General features: G+C 41.7%; 1 protein-coding gene across 1 annotated transcript in view; it reads right to left on the bottom strand.

Moving 5' to 3' along the window:
• Positions 1-1,100: 1,100 nt before the first annotated feature.
• The window catches only part of COL19A1 (collagen type XIX alpha 1 chain), a 361,076-nt gene continuing 344,428 nt past the window's right edge, over positions 1,101-17,748 (bottom strand). Inside the window, exons 48-50 of the mRNA XM_068550858.1 lie at positions 9,485-9,613; positions 1,406-1,483; positions 1,101-1,228 (exon numbers count right to left, since the gene is read on the bottom strand). Coding sequence (XP_068406959.1) covers positions 1,101-1,228; positions 1,406-1,483; positions 9,485-9,613 — 335 coding nt within the window. The remainder of the gene's footprint in view (positions 1,229-1,405; positions 1,484-9,484; positions 9,614-17,748) is intronic.

Below are 17,748 nucleotides of genomic sequence, written 5' to 3'. Positions count from 1 at the left end.
TGGCTTTCCTTCTCTGCCCTGCACCTCCTGCTGCAGCTTCTGAGAAATGTCATTCTCCATCAGAGCTTCTGGGCTTGGCAATATGCATCTGCTGACACCACACATTCATCTCCTAGGTCAAGGGGGTTTCTTTTCCAGTTGCTACAAGTCCCATCCTTTGTTCTGATGGCTGGTTCTTAAACTCTGAGAGTGATGAGGTCAGAAGGATAATGGATACAGGGGCCCAAAGACCTTGCGAGGCCCTTTAAGCTTCGAAAGTACCGAAGACAGCTTGATGCCTTCACCACCAGATACCTCCTAGGGAAGACAGCTTCCTGTTTCCCAAATGAGAAACTCAGTGAAGGGGCCACAGTGCTGGGCTTTGACTTCTTTCCTCCCTTCTTATGCAGGACATACTCATGCCGGTGGGATTGCTTTGAATGGAGCTCATTACACAGAATCGACAAAATCATTTCAGCAGTTGGCTATGGTAGGATTTTGGGCTCCCTGATAAAACAGCCACCTGGGTTTTCTTCCAAAATATAAGTTATGAAGTGAAGGTCTTATTGCCTACCTATTTCTCTGCATAAGTAGAATGGATACAGGATGGTATAAGAATTCTTAAGCTATAAAAAGTAGTCAAAAAACATTCAGCAGGAGCAATGCACTATATCAAAAAAGGTGATGAGATTTTTAGCAATGATAGTAAATTTAAACACCAAGAAAACTTTCAGATAAGTCTGAAACTTTAAAATTCAGAAATCAAAGGCCAAATACAAGTTGATGAGATTATAAAACGTACATCACCATCAGTCTGCTAAATCACAAGATGTCATTTCCTCTTGAAGAAGAACTAATGATATGATTTGCTTGCATATTTCATAGAAAACTCTGAATAAAAATCATAATAATGGTGAAACAAGACATATGGAATGAATTTGAAAAAATTCTAAAAAGGCTGATATCACCATTACTATAGGAACAGGATTCCAATTTTTGCTTTTAATGTCTGGCCTACATCAAAAAAAAAAGTCACCCATGAATCATGAGGGTCTGACAGTACTAAGAAAGCTCCAACAGCAAGGAGGGATGGCTGGGAATCAAATCTTCCTCAGGTATGGTTATTTCCCACCTGTCTGCTGACGGGCGTGAGAGACGGGATACAGGCAGTCTCCTGGGTTACACCTTCCACTGGGTCCTGGGGGGCCCTGGGGCCCTGGGGCACCTGGTAAGCCTGGCAGGCCCGGAGCTAATGAAATAAAAGACCCCATCAGAACGCGGGTCAACATATGGCTCTTCCTCCCTCCCTCCAAGCAATGTGGGTCATTCAGTGTCACCCGCAGCAATACCTAAGGGCCATCGGGGAGCAGGCATGGCTCCTATTTTGGGAGGTTTGCTCATGTTGTGAAGATAATATCACTATTACCTGAGGTCCCTGGAAGACCTGGGCTCCCTGGAAGCCCCAATCCCGGTTCCCCTCTTTCTCCCTTCTGTCCTCGGTAGCCTAAGTGAGAGATATAGAAAAAGAGAGACAAAAAAGTAAGCGCGTTCTCTGGCAACAGACTGATAAACATTCAGGAAATATTTTGAGGTGTATATTGAAAATCCACCCAGTGGAATATCTTCACACATTTATATCTGAAAACTATGTTACAGAGATTCAATACAATCCTAGAACCCAGAGAGAACAGTGGAGTGAACACTAAATAGATACATATTCAAGTTTAAAATATCACCAGGATTTCTTTTATGTAAGTGACTTTCATTTAACAAACATGAACAGTAAGGAGAAATGTTTGGACTTAGGGTCATTTAAAAGTACCCTTCCAAATCTATATTTAAACATTTCTGCAGTAAAATAACATTTACCACCTGAGGTATATTTAATAGTTCAACCCAGCTCCCGCTATTACAGACACCTCGTTAAGGTGGCTCTCAAGTCATCTCAGTGAGGGCTTAAGATCATAGGTTAAAAAAATGAGGAAGAAAGAAAAATAAGTGAAGATACATGAACTTCCGATTAACAAGAGGGTTAACAACACTGAACACAATTCCAAATGAACAACGTAGGTGCTAAAAGCTACATATTTAAACTCAGTTCTCAGATTTCAACATAATGCAAAATATATTATTCCACATGGATTTCAGTGCATATGGTATCACAAAACAAGAAATAATTTGTGTATTTGTATAATAAGGTAACATTTACACTTCTCCTGTCAAATGTAACAACTTGTTTGTACAAATCTCTCATATCATTAGGTTAATACGGACCCACTATTAACAGATAAAGATGTTGAAGTGCACAAAGCACATGAGAACTTTCTACTCTTAACTTTCCTAATAAGGTCCCAAGCTCATTCCTTATGAAGGCTCCCCAAAAGCCTTAGGGTCTTATTTATTTATTTATTTTTGGCTGCGTTGGGTCTTTGTTGCTGCGCGCGGGCTTTCTCTAGTTGCGGCGAGTGGGGGCTACTCTTCGTTGCAGTGCGTGGGCTTCTCATTGCGGTGGCTTCTCTTGTTGCGGAGCATGGGCTCTAGGCGCGCGGGCTTCAGTAGTTGTGGCACGAGGGCTCAGTAGTTGTGACTCACGGGCTCCTAGAGTGCAGACTCAGTAGTTGTGGCACGTGGGCTTCAGTAGTTGTGGCGCACGGGCTTAGCTGCTCCGCGGCATGTGGGATCTTCCTGGACCAGGGATCAAACCCGTGTCCCCTGCACTGGCAGGCGGATTCTTTACCACTGAGCCACCAGGGAAGTCCAGGGTCTTATTATTATTATTTTTTAACATCTTTATTGGAGTATAATTGCTTTACAATGGTGTGTTAGTTTCTGCTTTATAACAAAGTGAATCAGCTATACATAATTTTTTCACAGCAATACTTCAGATAGGAATGCTAATAAGGTCAATAACAACTTCTCCATTTTCTAGAATTAAGCTTTTCACCCCTTTAGGGTAGGCCTCTCTTGAAATTTGGAAAAGACTAAAAGGCTGGTCTAGCTTCAAACAGACATGTGTTTTCTTGGCCCCTAGGTGCAGGATGAGAGTTTGATATCAGTGTAGCTTATGTAGGAAAAAGTACAAAACAGCAATGCCCTAATCCAAAGCATCTAGAGATTCTCATCATTGAAGAACTGTGCTTGCTGGAGTTTTTAAGGTGTTAGACTTTATTTCCATTTCAACACAAGGGATTTACTCCTAAAGTTGTAAATCAGTGCATTTACATGCATGCTGGAAAAATGAGGTCAGAAAAAGAGTGTTACTGGCATTTGGGAGGATGACTTTTCATGTGGGACCTTACAAGCTGTCTGCAAGCCTTCCACATTGTCTGCCCTGCTTGTTCTGGCCCGCTAATTGGCCACTGAACCCTTCACCATACGGACACACATATGCCTCCCATTTCCTTAGGCCCCTACTGCTAACAAATCTGAAGGGTCAAATCTGTATCAGCCACGTCAACTACTCTGTGGGCCACTGGCTTATACATAACAGGTGGTTTCTTCCATTACAAACCAATAACAGCTGAACTTTAGAAGTTCAAAAGTAAGAACCATCATTCCCAATACCACCCCTCCAAAATTGATGTGGGATAGAATGGCTGGATCTGTTTTCTCCTAGTAACCCCACATCCACTTGGTGTGCAGGGTTTTTTCTAAAATGGATAAGGCTTTCAAGTATGGTACCTATTCTTGAGGATTTTCATAGAGGTGGAAAATCAGCACGTGTTTGGAAGAAGTTTAAATCAAGTTCTTTCAAGGTTCCTGATCAAGGTGAACTAGAAAACCCTGAGCTCACCTCTTCCCACGGACACACCAGAACTACAAGTACAAATGAAACAACTATCTCTGAGAATGACCTGAAGATAGCAGAACAGATTTTCCACAGTGGAACATATACAGAAAAGGCTAGATCAAGATGGGTAGGAGGGGCAGAGAAGTGGTCTAGTTAGCACCTACTGCCCTGCCGTGCTGACCCACAGGGGGAGGGATATCACAACTGTGAAGGTCCCCCCGAGGAGCGAGGGGTCCAACAGAGCCCATGTCAGGCTCGCCAGCCTGGGGGACCTGCACTGGGGAGACAAGTCCCCATACATCTGGCTTTGAAAACCAGCAGGGCTTACATCCAGGAGAGCCCGAGGGCTGTGGGAAACCAAGACTCCACTCTTGAGGGGCTCACGCACAAATTCACTTGCTTTGAGTCCCAGCACAGAGGCAGCAGATTGAAAAGCACCTGGGTTGTCTGAGAAAAGTGATTCATTGGCTAATTTTAGAGCATGTGCCAGAGGGGCAGGATCTAGTGGAAAGTTCTCCGAGCACAGCAGTGCTGGTGGGCGCCATTTTTTCTCTCCTTCCGCCTACTTGGCCAGGTGGTCATGGGCAGCATTCTGTCACTACCCATCCGCCTAGCTAACACGGTGCACCCCACCCCAGCACGCCTCTGGGGAGCTGCCCTGCCCAACCTGCCTGCCCCGGCCAGCACCTCCAAAGTTGCTCCTGTCCCACCCAGTGGGCAGCCCTGGATGGCGCTGGTTTCCCCCAAAGCAGCTCCCACTCTTGGGGGCTGGGAATGAAGGACACCAAGGAAAGCGCTCCTCCCAGCGCACAGTGGGAAGGCAATGATCAGAAACCCACAGGATGGTTAAAATCTAAAACTGTCTGGAAATGCTTTTGAATTAAAAAAAAAGGCATCAACAGTTGCCCTTTGGGGAATTTAGGAAAAATGCAAACGAGGTGACCCAACTCAGAATCATATTGGCATCTATTCTCACTGCAAGAAGATCAGGTGCTGAAGGAGGGTCCACATGTTTCATTATCAGAGTCTTGGTAGGAGCAGTACCTCCCCTTTTCAAGTTGGATTGTTAACTTCTAATATAGGCATACCTGGTTTCATTGCACTTCACAGATACTGAATTTTTTACAAATTGACGGTTTGTAGCAACCCTGTGTCAGGCAAGTCTATTGGTGCCATATTTCAAATTTTTTCACGATTATTATATTTGTTAGGGTTCTACAAATGGAAAAACAAAGGCTGGATGACAGCACATCTGTTTACAACATGGCTTACTGAATATTTTAAGCCCACTGCTGAGACCTATTGCGCAGAAAAAAAGATTCCTTCCAAACTATTACTGCTCATTGACAATGTACCTAGTCACCCAAGAGATCTGACAGAAATGTTCAACAAGATTCATGTTGTTTTCACGCCTGCTAACACTACATCCATTCTGCAGCCCATGGATCAAGGAGTCATTTTGACTTTCAAGTCTTATTATTTAGAAAATACATTCTGTAAGGCTATAGCAGCACTAGGTAGTGATTCATCTGATGGATCTAGGAAGAGTCTACTGAAAACCTTCCAGAAAGGATTCACTATCCTAGATGCCAATAAGAACATTCATGATTCACGGGGAGAGGTCAAAATATCAACGTTAACAGGAGTTTGGAAGAAGTTGATTCCAACCCTCATGGATGACTTGGAGGGGTTCAGACTTCAGTGGGGGAAAGCTTTTCCCCCTGTGGTGGAAACAGCAGGAGAACCAGAACCAGAAGTGGAGGTTAAAGATGTGACTGAACTGCTGCAATCTCACGATAAAACTTTTAACAGATGAGGAGTTGCTTCTTATGGCTGAGCAGGGAAAGTGGTTTCTGGAGACGGAATCCACTCCTGGGGAAGAAGCTGTGAAGATTGTTGAAATGACAACGGAGGATTTAGAATATGACATAAACGACAAAAAAGCAGCAGCAGGATTTGAGAGGACTGACTCCAACTTTGAAAGAAATTCTACTGTGGGTAAAACGCTATCGAACAGCATTGCGTGCTACAGAGAAACTGTTTGTGAAAGGAAGAGTCAGTCGGTGCGGCAAACTTCTTTGTTGTCTTATTTTAAGAAATTGCTACAGGCACTCAGCCTTCAGCAGCCAGTACCCTGATGAGTCAGCAGCCCTCAGCATGGAGGCAAGATCTGCAAAAAGATCGCGACGCACTGAAGGCTCAGATGATGGTTAGCAGTTTTCAGCGATGAAGTCATTTTTAATTACATTGTTCTTTTTAGACATAAAACAATTGCACGCTTAACAGACTACAGAATAGCGCAGGCATAACTTTCACATGCACTGAGAAACCAGAAAATTCTCGTGACTCGCTTTACTGCAACGTTTGCTTCATGGCGGTGGCCTGGGACCAACCCCGCAATATCTCCGAGGTGTGCCTGTAGTCTCACGTCGATTTCTCATTGCTCTCTACATGTCTCCTGCTTCTCAGGTAAGCGTAGGAATCTTTATGAAACCCCTTTAAACTTGTGTCCTTCCCTAAAGATAATAAGATAATAAAGGACTCATTCCATAGTGCATGTTTCAAACCAAACCACTTCATTTCAAATGAAAATGGATTTCTTTCCTGAAAAATACTGAAAAAAAAAAAAAGTCCCTTTTAGAAATTTCTGAAGAGCCACCATCAAACAGAACTTGTGAGCGGGCAGAACACACGGCGTCACGTTCAGGGCCCACATTCTGTTTCCCTTTCTGTGCTGGGCTTCTCACTGCAGCCTTTCCTCAAACTCAGTCACGCTGTGTCAGGAAGAGGACTGATTCAGCCGACAGCGCCTAAGGTTTCATGTTTTTAATCATCCCTCATGGAAAGGGTAACAGTTTTATATGCATATTTTTTCCTTTTTGAGAAAACTTTTAAATCAAGCAGCGCAAAGCTTTGAAGTTACATGCATAACTGCATCTTCTGAGCACTTCCTATGTGTCTGTCTACCAGAGAAAAACCCTTCAGTTCCTGTCAACTGCTGGCGAGGCACCAAAAATCGACCAGCAGGCCTTTTCTTTTCTACAGTAAGATTTCCTGGTGTCTTTAGACAGGATTATCAATACAGCATGACTACAGGCAAATATTGCTTAAAAACGAATCCCATATTTCACGAGTTTTATTTTTTGGCTGCATTTCTGGCATGTAACAAATCCTGAAAAGGAGATATGCAAACGTTGAGGAGACACCTGAGTTATAATCAAGATATGTCTGTTGTCAGAACCCTCTGGTGGGACAAGAGTTTTGTTAAGTTTACTAAACGTTCTTTTTAAAAACGTTGGAAATCATATGGGGAAGTCTTTCAAATTATATATACAATGGAATGTTACTCAGCCATAAAAAAGAATGAAATAATGCCATTTGCAGCAACATGGTTAGACCTAGAGATGATCACACTAAGTGAAGTAAGTCAGACAGAGAAAGACAAATACCATATGATATCACTTATTTGTGGAATCTAAAAAAAAAATGATACAAATGAACTTATTTACAAAACAGAAATAGACTCACAGACATAGAAAACAAACCTATGGTTACCAAAGGGGAAAGGCTGGGGGAGGGATAAATCAGGAGCTTGGGATGAACAAACACACACTACTACATACAAGATAGATAACCAGCAAGGTCCTACTGTATAGCACAGGGAACTCTACTCAATATTCTGTGATAACCTATATGAGAAGGTTTGCTGCGTACTCACTTTGTACACTCAGGTGTACTTACTTTGCTGTACACCTGAAACTAACACAACATTGTAAATCAACTATACTTCAACGTAAAAGAAGAGAGAAAAAACCCCTTAAAAAAGGAACTGGATCCGAAGCCCCGTCAGGAGTGGAAACAGTAGGTAAGGTCTCCTCGGCAGCACAGCAGATAAAACCCATAGAAATCTTTTGCGGAAGTGAAGGCCAATGAGTGGTGAACAGGGGTCTTGTTTCCAAAGGCTGCACGAACACTGCTGACCTGGCACGGCCTCTGCCCGAGAGCCTTCCAGATGGGCCTTCCCTGCATGGGAGGGAGCCCGAGACAGGGGTCTGTGTGGACAGGTGACTCTAGTTCCAGAAGGGCTTTCCTTGCTATCCTGACCGTGCATTGCTCTTGCCCCCTTAGATGGCCACTGTGTGAAGCATCTGTCCAAGATCTTTCTCCTACTGGTATTGACAGTCCTGGTTCTTCACATGGTTTGAGGCATCAAACATCTTCAGATGGGCTATCAAGGTCTTCCTTCCCGTCTCCTATACTCTGAATTCACAACAGACCCAACTAGCAGAAGATGGTAATTAACCACCCTTTACACAATGGTACACACACAAGGCTACACCTGATTCTACACTTGCTTCCAATTCCCTGCCAAACCTCTCTGGGACCTAAGAGAAACTAGGTAGAAAAGACAGTTCAGGTAAACTAGAGTGATTCACTGCCGCTGTTTTACACTGTGCTAGCTAAACCAGAAGCCTTGTCAGTCTCAGTGGGAAGTTAGGATCCTAACAAACCCCACAACTGGGGAAAGCTGTGCCTCTTTCAGGGGAGGGAGGACACAGCAATCACCTTCGGGCCCTCCCTACAGAAAATAGAGAAGCCGTAGGAAGGAAAGTGAACTAGTGAAAGGAAAATAACTCTCCACATATATAGTATTTCCAACTATATTCCTATGTGATATTGGTGTTAACTTTCTCTTTTCTCCTTTATCCATTCATCTGTCGATGGACACTTAGGTTGCTTCCATGTCTTGCCTAGTGTAAATAGTGCTGTTATGAACACTGGGGTGCATGCATCTTTCCAAATTAGCATTTCTGTCTTTCTCCTTTACACAAGCTTTTGATTATTCCAAGGAGAGCCCTTGAGTTCCTCTATAATAACACATGAAAAGCAGTGTCTCTGGCCTTACCTCTCACAGTACGTACTCATTGGATCTAATGCTTCCTTGTCAGAGCGGTGAATCTTCCAAACCAGGGTCCCCTTGGCCCCTCTGCTGATTGCCAATCACATTTCTAGAAAATGCTCTTGCCAGCGGAATTTAGCCAAGCTACGTTTAAGATCATGTGTCTTGTCAAGTTATCATAAGTGGAGCAAATTTTTTTTTGCCAATTTAAGTCTTGCTTTGAAAAATTTAGAAACAATGTGAGAAATTTTTTTTTTTTTTTTTTAAATTCAGAAGTTACCATCCACAACTTTTGCAGAAGAAGAAAAAGGATTCTAAAATTTCTCAAAAATATATTTCGGACCCAAATCACTAATTATAGTAGCAGGTCTTAAGACTTTTTCCTCAGTTTCTTTAAGATACTAAGATTCTTGTTGTCTACTTACATCAACAGCGAGGCATAAACAACTAGATATTTCCAGATAATAATGATAAATAAGCACATTATTGCTGTTATTATCATAATAAGTATTGTTATTAAATACATTTAGATTAGCAGATAATTATCAGTCGGGTTTAAACTGGAATGAATAATAGTTAAAAATTTATTTCTAGAATATCAAATATTAACAAGATATCCTATTTTAAATCATTATATATGCATATGTATATATAAATTTATAAAATACATACCAAGTATATATATTATATATAATCTAATATACATACTTTTAATGTATATTAATATATATAATTTTTGCCTTAACTGTGATTAGCATGTTATAAATACTGAGAGTTAAAGAGTTGGTAAACAAATATTGTCCTCGAAGACGTACCTTGGGGCCCAGGGTCTCCTGGTGGCCCAGGTAACCCATCCTTTCCTGGTGGACCAGGCCTCCCATGAGCTTGAGCAGCCAGCATTGCTGCTGGTAGCTTGAGCTGGGACAGGAACACAGCCATCCTCTCTTCATTGATGAAAGGGAAAATAACATGCACGTTATGGAAATACTTTTTATGTCAAAAGTTTTCAAATATTTTTACATAAAATTCAACAAAAAATTACTTGGTTTTCAATTTAAGCACATCTAGTTTACCAACTGGTCTGATCATGGAGAGATTTTTTTGATTGTTCAAGTAAAACAGATTGTACAAAGTTGTTTGAAATATGGATACAGATGAGTTGTGTTGATCAGAGGATTGAGAACCTTCAGTGCTTCAGAGATGTCACCAATCTGGCAGACAATACCCTAGAGCAGGGGTCCATGGCCCATTAGGAACTGGGCCGCACAGCAGGAGGTGAGCAAGCGAAGCTTCATCTGTATTTACAGCCGCCCCCCTTGCCTCGCATTACCGCCTGAGCTCCGCCTCCTGTCAGATCGGCGGCGGCATTAGATTCTCATAGGAGCGCAAACCCTACTGTGAACTGCACATTCCAGCAATCTAGGTTGCACGCTCCTTATCAGAATCTAATGCCTGATGATCTGAGGTGGAGCTGATGTGGTGATGAGCGCTGGGGAGTGGCTGCAAATACAGATTATCATTAGCAGAGAGGTTTGACTGCACAGAGACCATAATAAATCAACTGCTTGCAGACTCATATCAAAACCCGATCTGCGAGTGGCAAGTGACAAGCTGCATCTTACGGAGTAGACTGGACATAAGCAACACACGTCGGGTGTCACTGTCCCCATCACCCCCAGATGGGACCATCTAGTTGCAGGAAAACAAGCTCAGGGCTCCTACTGATTCTGCATTATGGTGAGCTGTATAATTATTTCATTATATATTACAGTGTAATACTAATAGAAATAAAGTGCACAATAAATGTAATGCACTTGAATCATCCTAAAACAACCCACGTCCCCAGTCTGTGGAAAAACTGTCTTCCACAAAACCGGTCCCTGGTGCCAAAAAGTTTGGGGACCACTGTCCTAGAGCCTAATTAACCTCTGGTAATGACTTGTGGAGAGAATTCAGGTTCATATTAAAAAATGGTTGTTATAATACATTTAAGCCACTTTCCAGCAATGTTGTGAATGTGCGTGTGGTGGTTTAAAATACGTTGACAAGGTCTTTGACACTCCCTTCCAAATGGAATTAGGTGGAGCCTAATCCCGCTATTCTGGAGTGTGGGCTGAACTTCCTTTCACTTCTAATGAATAGAAAAAAGGCAAGTGGGGACACTAAGTCCTAAAAGCCTCGTGGCTTCCTGGCTGCTTTCTCTCTTAGCTTCTCATTCTGGGGGAAGCCAGCTGCCACGTTGTGAGGGCATGAAGAGACCCACATGGGGGTGAACTGAAGCCACCAGCCAACAGCCATATGAGTGAGCCCGGAGGTGGATCTTCCCGCCCCAGCTGAGCCCTCAGAGGACGTCAGCTCTGGCTGACACCCTGAAAGCAACTTCATGACAGACGCCAAGACAGAACCACACAAGTAAGTGAGTGACCCACAGAAAACGCGCGATAATAAACACTGTTGTTTTAAGCCACTAAAGTTTTGAGATATTTTCTTATGCAGCAATAGATAACTCATATGGTATGTGACACTTTATATCCTTGAACAAAACTGCATTATTGATAGAGAGGTTTATTTATTGAAAAGATGGTCACTGGCTTCATATTCATTATGATTTCATGGCACTGTTTAATTTCTATACTGGGCTAATACTTTGTCAAAAACTAACTTATGTTTTTTAAAGAAAATGTTCTATCATACACCCTCAATATTATTCTTTTTTGGTTTGATTTCCAGTTAGTTCCATCATTCAGCCAAGGTTTTAGTAGGAAGGATGTCTCATTTGGCCAAAGGGACAAATGCAGCATTGGTGCCGAGGAGCACGTGCCCAGGGAATGCCAACTGCAGACCGAGTGAAAGCAGCAAAGTCTCTGTACATTTCTGTGAACCTCAAGAAAACGCTGAAACTAAGAACACACAAGTTACAGGAAGCTGACAAACTATCCAGAACATTTAAAAATCTTTTGTCAGTGTTGAGTGATGTGACCTTTATGAACTGAATACGTCCTAAATCTTCTCAAGGACACATCAATGTCATCTGCCCTTTGTTCATCCACCAGGCTGCCTGGAGCCCAAACCTGTTCATCTGGGTCCTAAAGAGAAAGTCCAGGGAGGGGAGGCGGGACTGTGTAAGAGTGCTACCTTGGGTGAGCTCGGCTGTCTGGCCGTGAGCGTGTCCTACAGGGTATACCAAATGTCAGTGCTTAGGGTCAACAAAAAAGTGACTCTACATCGTAGGACATTGGTGCATTAATAACTTATAACATTTAAAGGGTCTGGAAAATGAACACCAAAAAATGTAAATATGAAAATACAAATAAAAATTTTCACCCTAAAATTCCTAAACAAGCCATATTATTAACTAAATTAAACATTCTCTATAAGCAGGGCTTTGGGCCTTTAACATTTTCTGCATTAAGTGCTTTTGTTCAGAAATCATGGAGAATTACTCAGCCAAAAAAAGAAACAAAATTGAGTTATTTGTAGTGAGGTGGATGGACCTAGAGTCTGTCACACAGAGTGAAGTAAGTCAGAAAGAGAAAAACAAATATCGTATGCTAACACACATATATGGAATCTAGAAAAAAAAATGGTTCTGGAGAACCTAGAGGCAGGACAGGAATAAAGAGGCAGATGTAAAGAATGGACTTGAGGAAAGGGGGAGGGGGAAGGGTAAGCTGGGACGAACTGAGAGAGTGGCATGGACATATATACACTACCAAATGTAAAATAGATAGCTAGTGGGAAGCAGCCGCATAGCACAGGGAGATCAGCTCTGTGCTTTGTGACCACCTAGAGGGGTGGGATAGGGAGGGTGGGAGGGAGGGAGATGCAAGAGGGAAGAGATATGGGAACATATGTATATGTATAACTGATTCACTTTGTTATAAAGCAGAAACTAACACACCATTGTAAAGCAATTATACTCCAATAAAGGTGTTAAAAAAAAAAAGAAATCATGGAGAGAGCAGAGAGAGATGATCATTTCAATATTCAATAAGAACTATTATCCATGTTTTTATAAGCGCCGTGCACTATAAAGATTAACTGCCAATAAGCTTTATTTTATGACTAGAAATCTGTTATATAATTATTCTCAGAAGTACTTTTTTGAATAATCAAATCCACGGTTACACTTATTATTGTAGAATTCTTGGCTATTAATCCCACATAGACCATTGTTCAGTTAAATTTCATCTCAAAAGCATTTTCAATATTTTGCCACTATATGGAATTAATTTTGGTAGTCATTAATGCAAATTCACCCAAAGTCCATGATAAATACAATGTATCATTGGATTCTGTATTTAAACTTGCTTGTTTTGTTTATATCTTACATAGCTCATATTTAACAAATCTAATATATACGTAACTAGATTTAAGACAGAAAACTGGAGGAAGGCATATCCTTGCCATGACAAAAAAAAGTAACCACATTTTTTTCTTTTCACATATTTTCTTTAAAAAGCAAATTCAAATGATTTAACTTGTAAAACTAACAATTTTTCAAAGATATAGCTAGTGAGTAGTAAGAAATGACCCTTTCATGTGAAAAATTCAGCATAGGTTTGGTGCAGACAAATCTTCTAGAAAAATGTTTTACTGATTAAATTAGTGTTTATTTTGCAACTAAGAACCAAATGACAGTAACATATTAGAATCTATAGCTGCCAGTTAGAAAAAACAAGGGCCAGATCATGTAGACCTTGTAAAGAATTACCTCAATTTCCTCGTCTCTTGGCTCAGTTTAATTCATTTAGTTGAACTTTAAAGACACTTTTCGCTTAAACAGGATGTGTGTGCTTTACAAATTTTTGATAAAGAGCAAATGACTACTGAGTAAAACCTATTTTTCAATGGGCTTTCAATAAAAATTTTGTTTAAAAAAATGTAGGTCCCTACACTGTTTAGGAAGTAAAACCAAAAATTCTTTTCAAATAGAATCATGAAGGGAAAAGCCCCAACAAATGTGGAGTATAAGCTGTAATTAACAAAAGGGTAATCACCCTATACTCACATTCTGAAATCACAAAGCAAGCCGAATGGAAACATGCCAGTACCCACAGGACCAGAATCTCTGATGCGGACTGATTGACAAAGATGATGAAGACCAATGAGGGTCTGATGAGTCATCCCTAAGAGTGACATTAAGCCACCGGCTTTCCAGTAAAACTTTCTATTACCTGACTTTCCACTTGGGGCATGTTTGGTTGATGTTAATACATTTGTTCCCAGTAACAACAGATAAATTTGCAATTAATATATACAGTTTTGCAAACCATCACGTTGAATCGAGATAGAATATCTTTATATTACATCGTAAACTGGGTGTTTTATAAAAAAATATGAAATTCAGTGATCACAGTTTGAAACTTTGCATATTATTTGTTGTTTTGCACTTAAAAGATATATATTTCAGTACAATTTTTCTTAATTTGAAACATACCTCTTTGAATATCTTCAATGTCTAAACACAAATATTCATAGCACTAGTTTTTCCTCTTTAATGTAGGAATTGAATTTATAAGTAATTTGCTTTGGGTGCTTTTAAATATTTTTAGCAAAACAGAAAGTTCTTTTAAATAATTACTTCTAGCTGTAAATTATCTAGCTTTAAGATACACTCAAAAACAGTTATTTAGCACAGGGTAATTACCTCCTCTGAACCATATTCCAATGCTCTATAATTTTAAATAATATGTTTCTGAGCTGGTAAATAAATTGTAAAGACTTGTGTTCTTAATTGCATTTCCTCTGTTTTCAGGGATCTTAGGTCAATTAAACTGTTTTTGGCTATGCTTTCTAATGAGGCAGGAAATTGAAGAGTTTGGATAGGAGCTTGCATAAACCAAACTCACATAGGCCATCTGCCAAGGCAAACCCATAGCAGTCGTTCTAACAAAGGACACCAATGGTTGGCCTTCCTTGGAGAATAGGCTTGTTAATATCATGCAGACATTAATATTAATGTGATAAAGTACATTATAGGGAGAAGGAAGGATGTCATCTGGCCCATGTCTACCTTCTATTTCACAGAATTTGTAAATATTTTCAAAGAGAGAAATTCACTTTTTTCCTCCTAATGTCCATTCAAATGTTTAATTGCCCATTTTCTTGGTATAGTTTCAACTTATTTCCTTTTGTTACCCCCTTATGGAAAACAGAGAGTTGTTAATGAGTATTTCCCTTGGGAAATCAGTCATCTACTTGATAATATTGTTACCTCTTAGCCTTCAGGTTAAATAACTTTTACTCATAGGCTTGGTAATCTGTTCCGTAAATCACTTTTTGGTTCCACTGTTCGGGGTTTTTCCATACATCTCTTAAATGTGGAAGCAAACATTAGATACAGTTATCTCTTAATGGGCAAAAATATCAGAAGAGTAATTTCCTTTCATGTCTTGAGAATGATTTTCTAGTTTCATTTCAACTGTTAATTCAACAGCATCTTTGGTGGCTTCATATTCATTCTGTGGCACATCATGGTCCAAGGGTTGTTATTGCTACATTTAACTCTGGCTCAATTCTTTGTCACCTTTGTTGCTTTGAAATGTTATTATGAGTAAGGATGGTAGATTGAACACATGCATCTGCTTTCTCTCTTTCCTGAATCACTGCAAAACAATGGTAAGTTACTTTTAAAGGCATAAAACCACAAGAATGGGAGAATGTGAAAGGAGACGACATTAACCTTTGGAAGCTGAGAACCAGATGGCAGAGTGTGGATGACTTAGCGGACTCAAGAAAACCAAATCTTTACACCAGGAGCTGAGAAACAGCCTGTGTTAAATCACAAAATCCTTAAAACGTTCAGGAGTTACATCTGGAAGTGGGGCTAAAGGAGGGGAACTAAAATAAGGGGGACTGGATGAAAGCCTGTTTAAGAAATGATCTTAGAAATCCCTTTCTCTGCTCTGTGCAGCTGGCTATTTGCCCCTTCCTAATCCTGGCAAAAGGCGGCAGGTTTATTATCTGAAAAGTGTAAATAGACCGTCTCTGCACTGGGGACCCCAGACTGTGTTGAGACTCAGGCTTCCCTACTGAAAACAAGGAGAAGAAATGGGCATTGCCTTCTTGGAGCTGAGGCCACCACTGCCCTATCCTCCCACCTTGCTCCCCAAATGCTGGCAACCTGGCAGGAAATGCAAGTGTTTCCTCTGGGGAATCTGACCAGAATACAAGGAAAGACTTCAAGACAGTGAAGTTGAGGGTCCCTCAATTAAAAACAAACAAACAAACAAAAACAAAAAAACCAGCCAGATTACCCTACAGTAAAGCTCGTGGTTGGCAAGGCCACCATTCACTCCTAACTTTCCAGCAGTTTTTTAGAACCCATGCTTTTGTATGAGCATATGACCAAGGATGACTGGCACCGAGGAAACCCTCTAAGCTGAATGATGGACCCAAACAAACAGAAAGAAGCAGATTGGAAGAGATAGAGACAATGATGTGGAAACTATTTTTAAAAACTATCTACGTCTCCAATTACGTGTATCTATGAGAAGACTGTACATATACAAATATGTGTATACAAATATATATATAAATTAATATCTTCATTGTAGAGATGTTGCAGCCTGGAAACAAGAGGACAGGGTAATACATATTCATACATGTTCACACATATGTGGATGAAATTATGTATGAAAAATGGAGAAAACATAGGTGAGGGGCTTTCCTGGCCCTGGCAATCTAGAGGCAGAAGCATTGCTCAGGGACACAGCCCCAGTCCTACTGTCCTCCCACAGATGTGGGTACAGCCTTGTTGCTTCCAAGTTTGTCTCAAGAACCCAGAGGGCCAGACGTTTGTCCACATGCCTGCCTAGGTTGGTAAATCCTGCCTGCAGGGTGATATAAATCCCCAGATATGATAGGGTGGTGGGTGTCACAGCAAGAATTAAGCTTCTCAGATCTGGCAAGACCCTCACTTGTATGGGCAGTGTCACTGGCAGCTGCAGAGCCCTCATAAAACAGAAAGGGGCTAAGCTGAGACACACAGCTTCTGTCCCCTTTCTGTGTGGCCACCTCGCGTGCACAAGGATTTGACCTCTTGGCCAATCAAATCAAGAATCTAACGCAACTTTAGATTGGGTGTACGTCTGTGCATTGGATCTGCCAGAAACCCAGACCTGGGATGGGTGGAGAACCATCTTCTTTCACCATGCTGGGTTTGGGACGGGGCATCAGGATGCTGAAAGAGGGCTCGGTGGCCTGGGGGACAGTCCAAAGTGTGAGATCTGTGGCAGTGCTATGTCAGCGGGGTCACCTGGGAATCCCCAAAGCGGTTGGAAACCTCCATGAGGAGGGCCTGAGCTTTGGGGCCTGGTCTAGGGCTTTGCTAGGGTCTGGATGTCGGGGTTGATGACGCGGGGGAGAAGGACTCCCCTGAGCCCCGCGGACGACCCACGGCTGCTGAGCCGAGAGAACCTCTCTCGAGGCTGAGGACGTGCAGGGCTGAGGGGAGCAGAGGTGATGGGCTGCCACGGCCACAGCTCTCTGTGAAATGGTCCAGCCAGAGAGAGGCAGACAGGGGCTGCTTCACTGGAGCCCTTAACTGTTTTAACATGTGAGAATTCATCTTGGCGTTTACGGAGAAAGCTTTCTGAAAAGGAGAACTGTGACCTTGGAGCTCTAAGATTTGCGAAAATGGAGGATTTTGTTTTTCTCTTTTATAAATGGTGTTCAGAGGCAATGGAAAAGGTGGCTTTGAAGCGTAGGGTGACATGGACTGAACTGAAATAATCTTGGGACAAATGAACTAAAGCGCCGAATAACTAAATTCTGGGTTCCAGGTACAACTTTGTTCGGGAGAAGACAGTTTTGTAGGGCTGGGGCCAACAGAGATAAAAAGAGGGGTGGGGAATCCCATTTGGAGTCTCAGAGTCTGGAAGTCTCAGGAAAAAATTTGCTTTGGGGCCACTTGAGAATATTGTCTTGACGCCAAGACATCTGGGGCCTCTGCGGGGGGCACTGACCACTCTACTGGGCCTCACCAGGCTGGGAGAGACTGGGAGAGACTGGGAGAGGGGGTGGGACAGATGGGTGGCAAGTGGCCCAGCTTCTGTGACCTCCGTCCTCAGGAGGC

This window comes from Eschrichtius robustus, chromosome 9 (assembly GCF_028021215.1).
Source record: "Eschrichtius robustus isolate mEscRob2 chromosome 9, mEscRob2.pri, whole genome shotgun sequence".
In the NCBI taxonomy this organism is placed as follows: domain Eukaryota; kingdom Metazoa; phylum Chordata; class Mammalia; order Artiodactyla; family Eschrichtiidae; genus Eschrichtius; species Eschrichtius robustus.
This window is presented reverse-complemented; position numbering and strand designations above follow the sequence as displayed.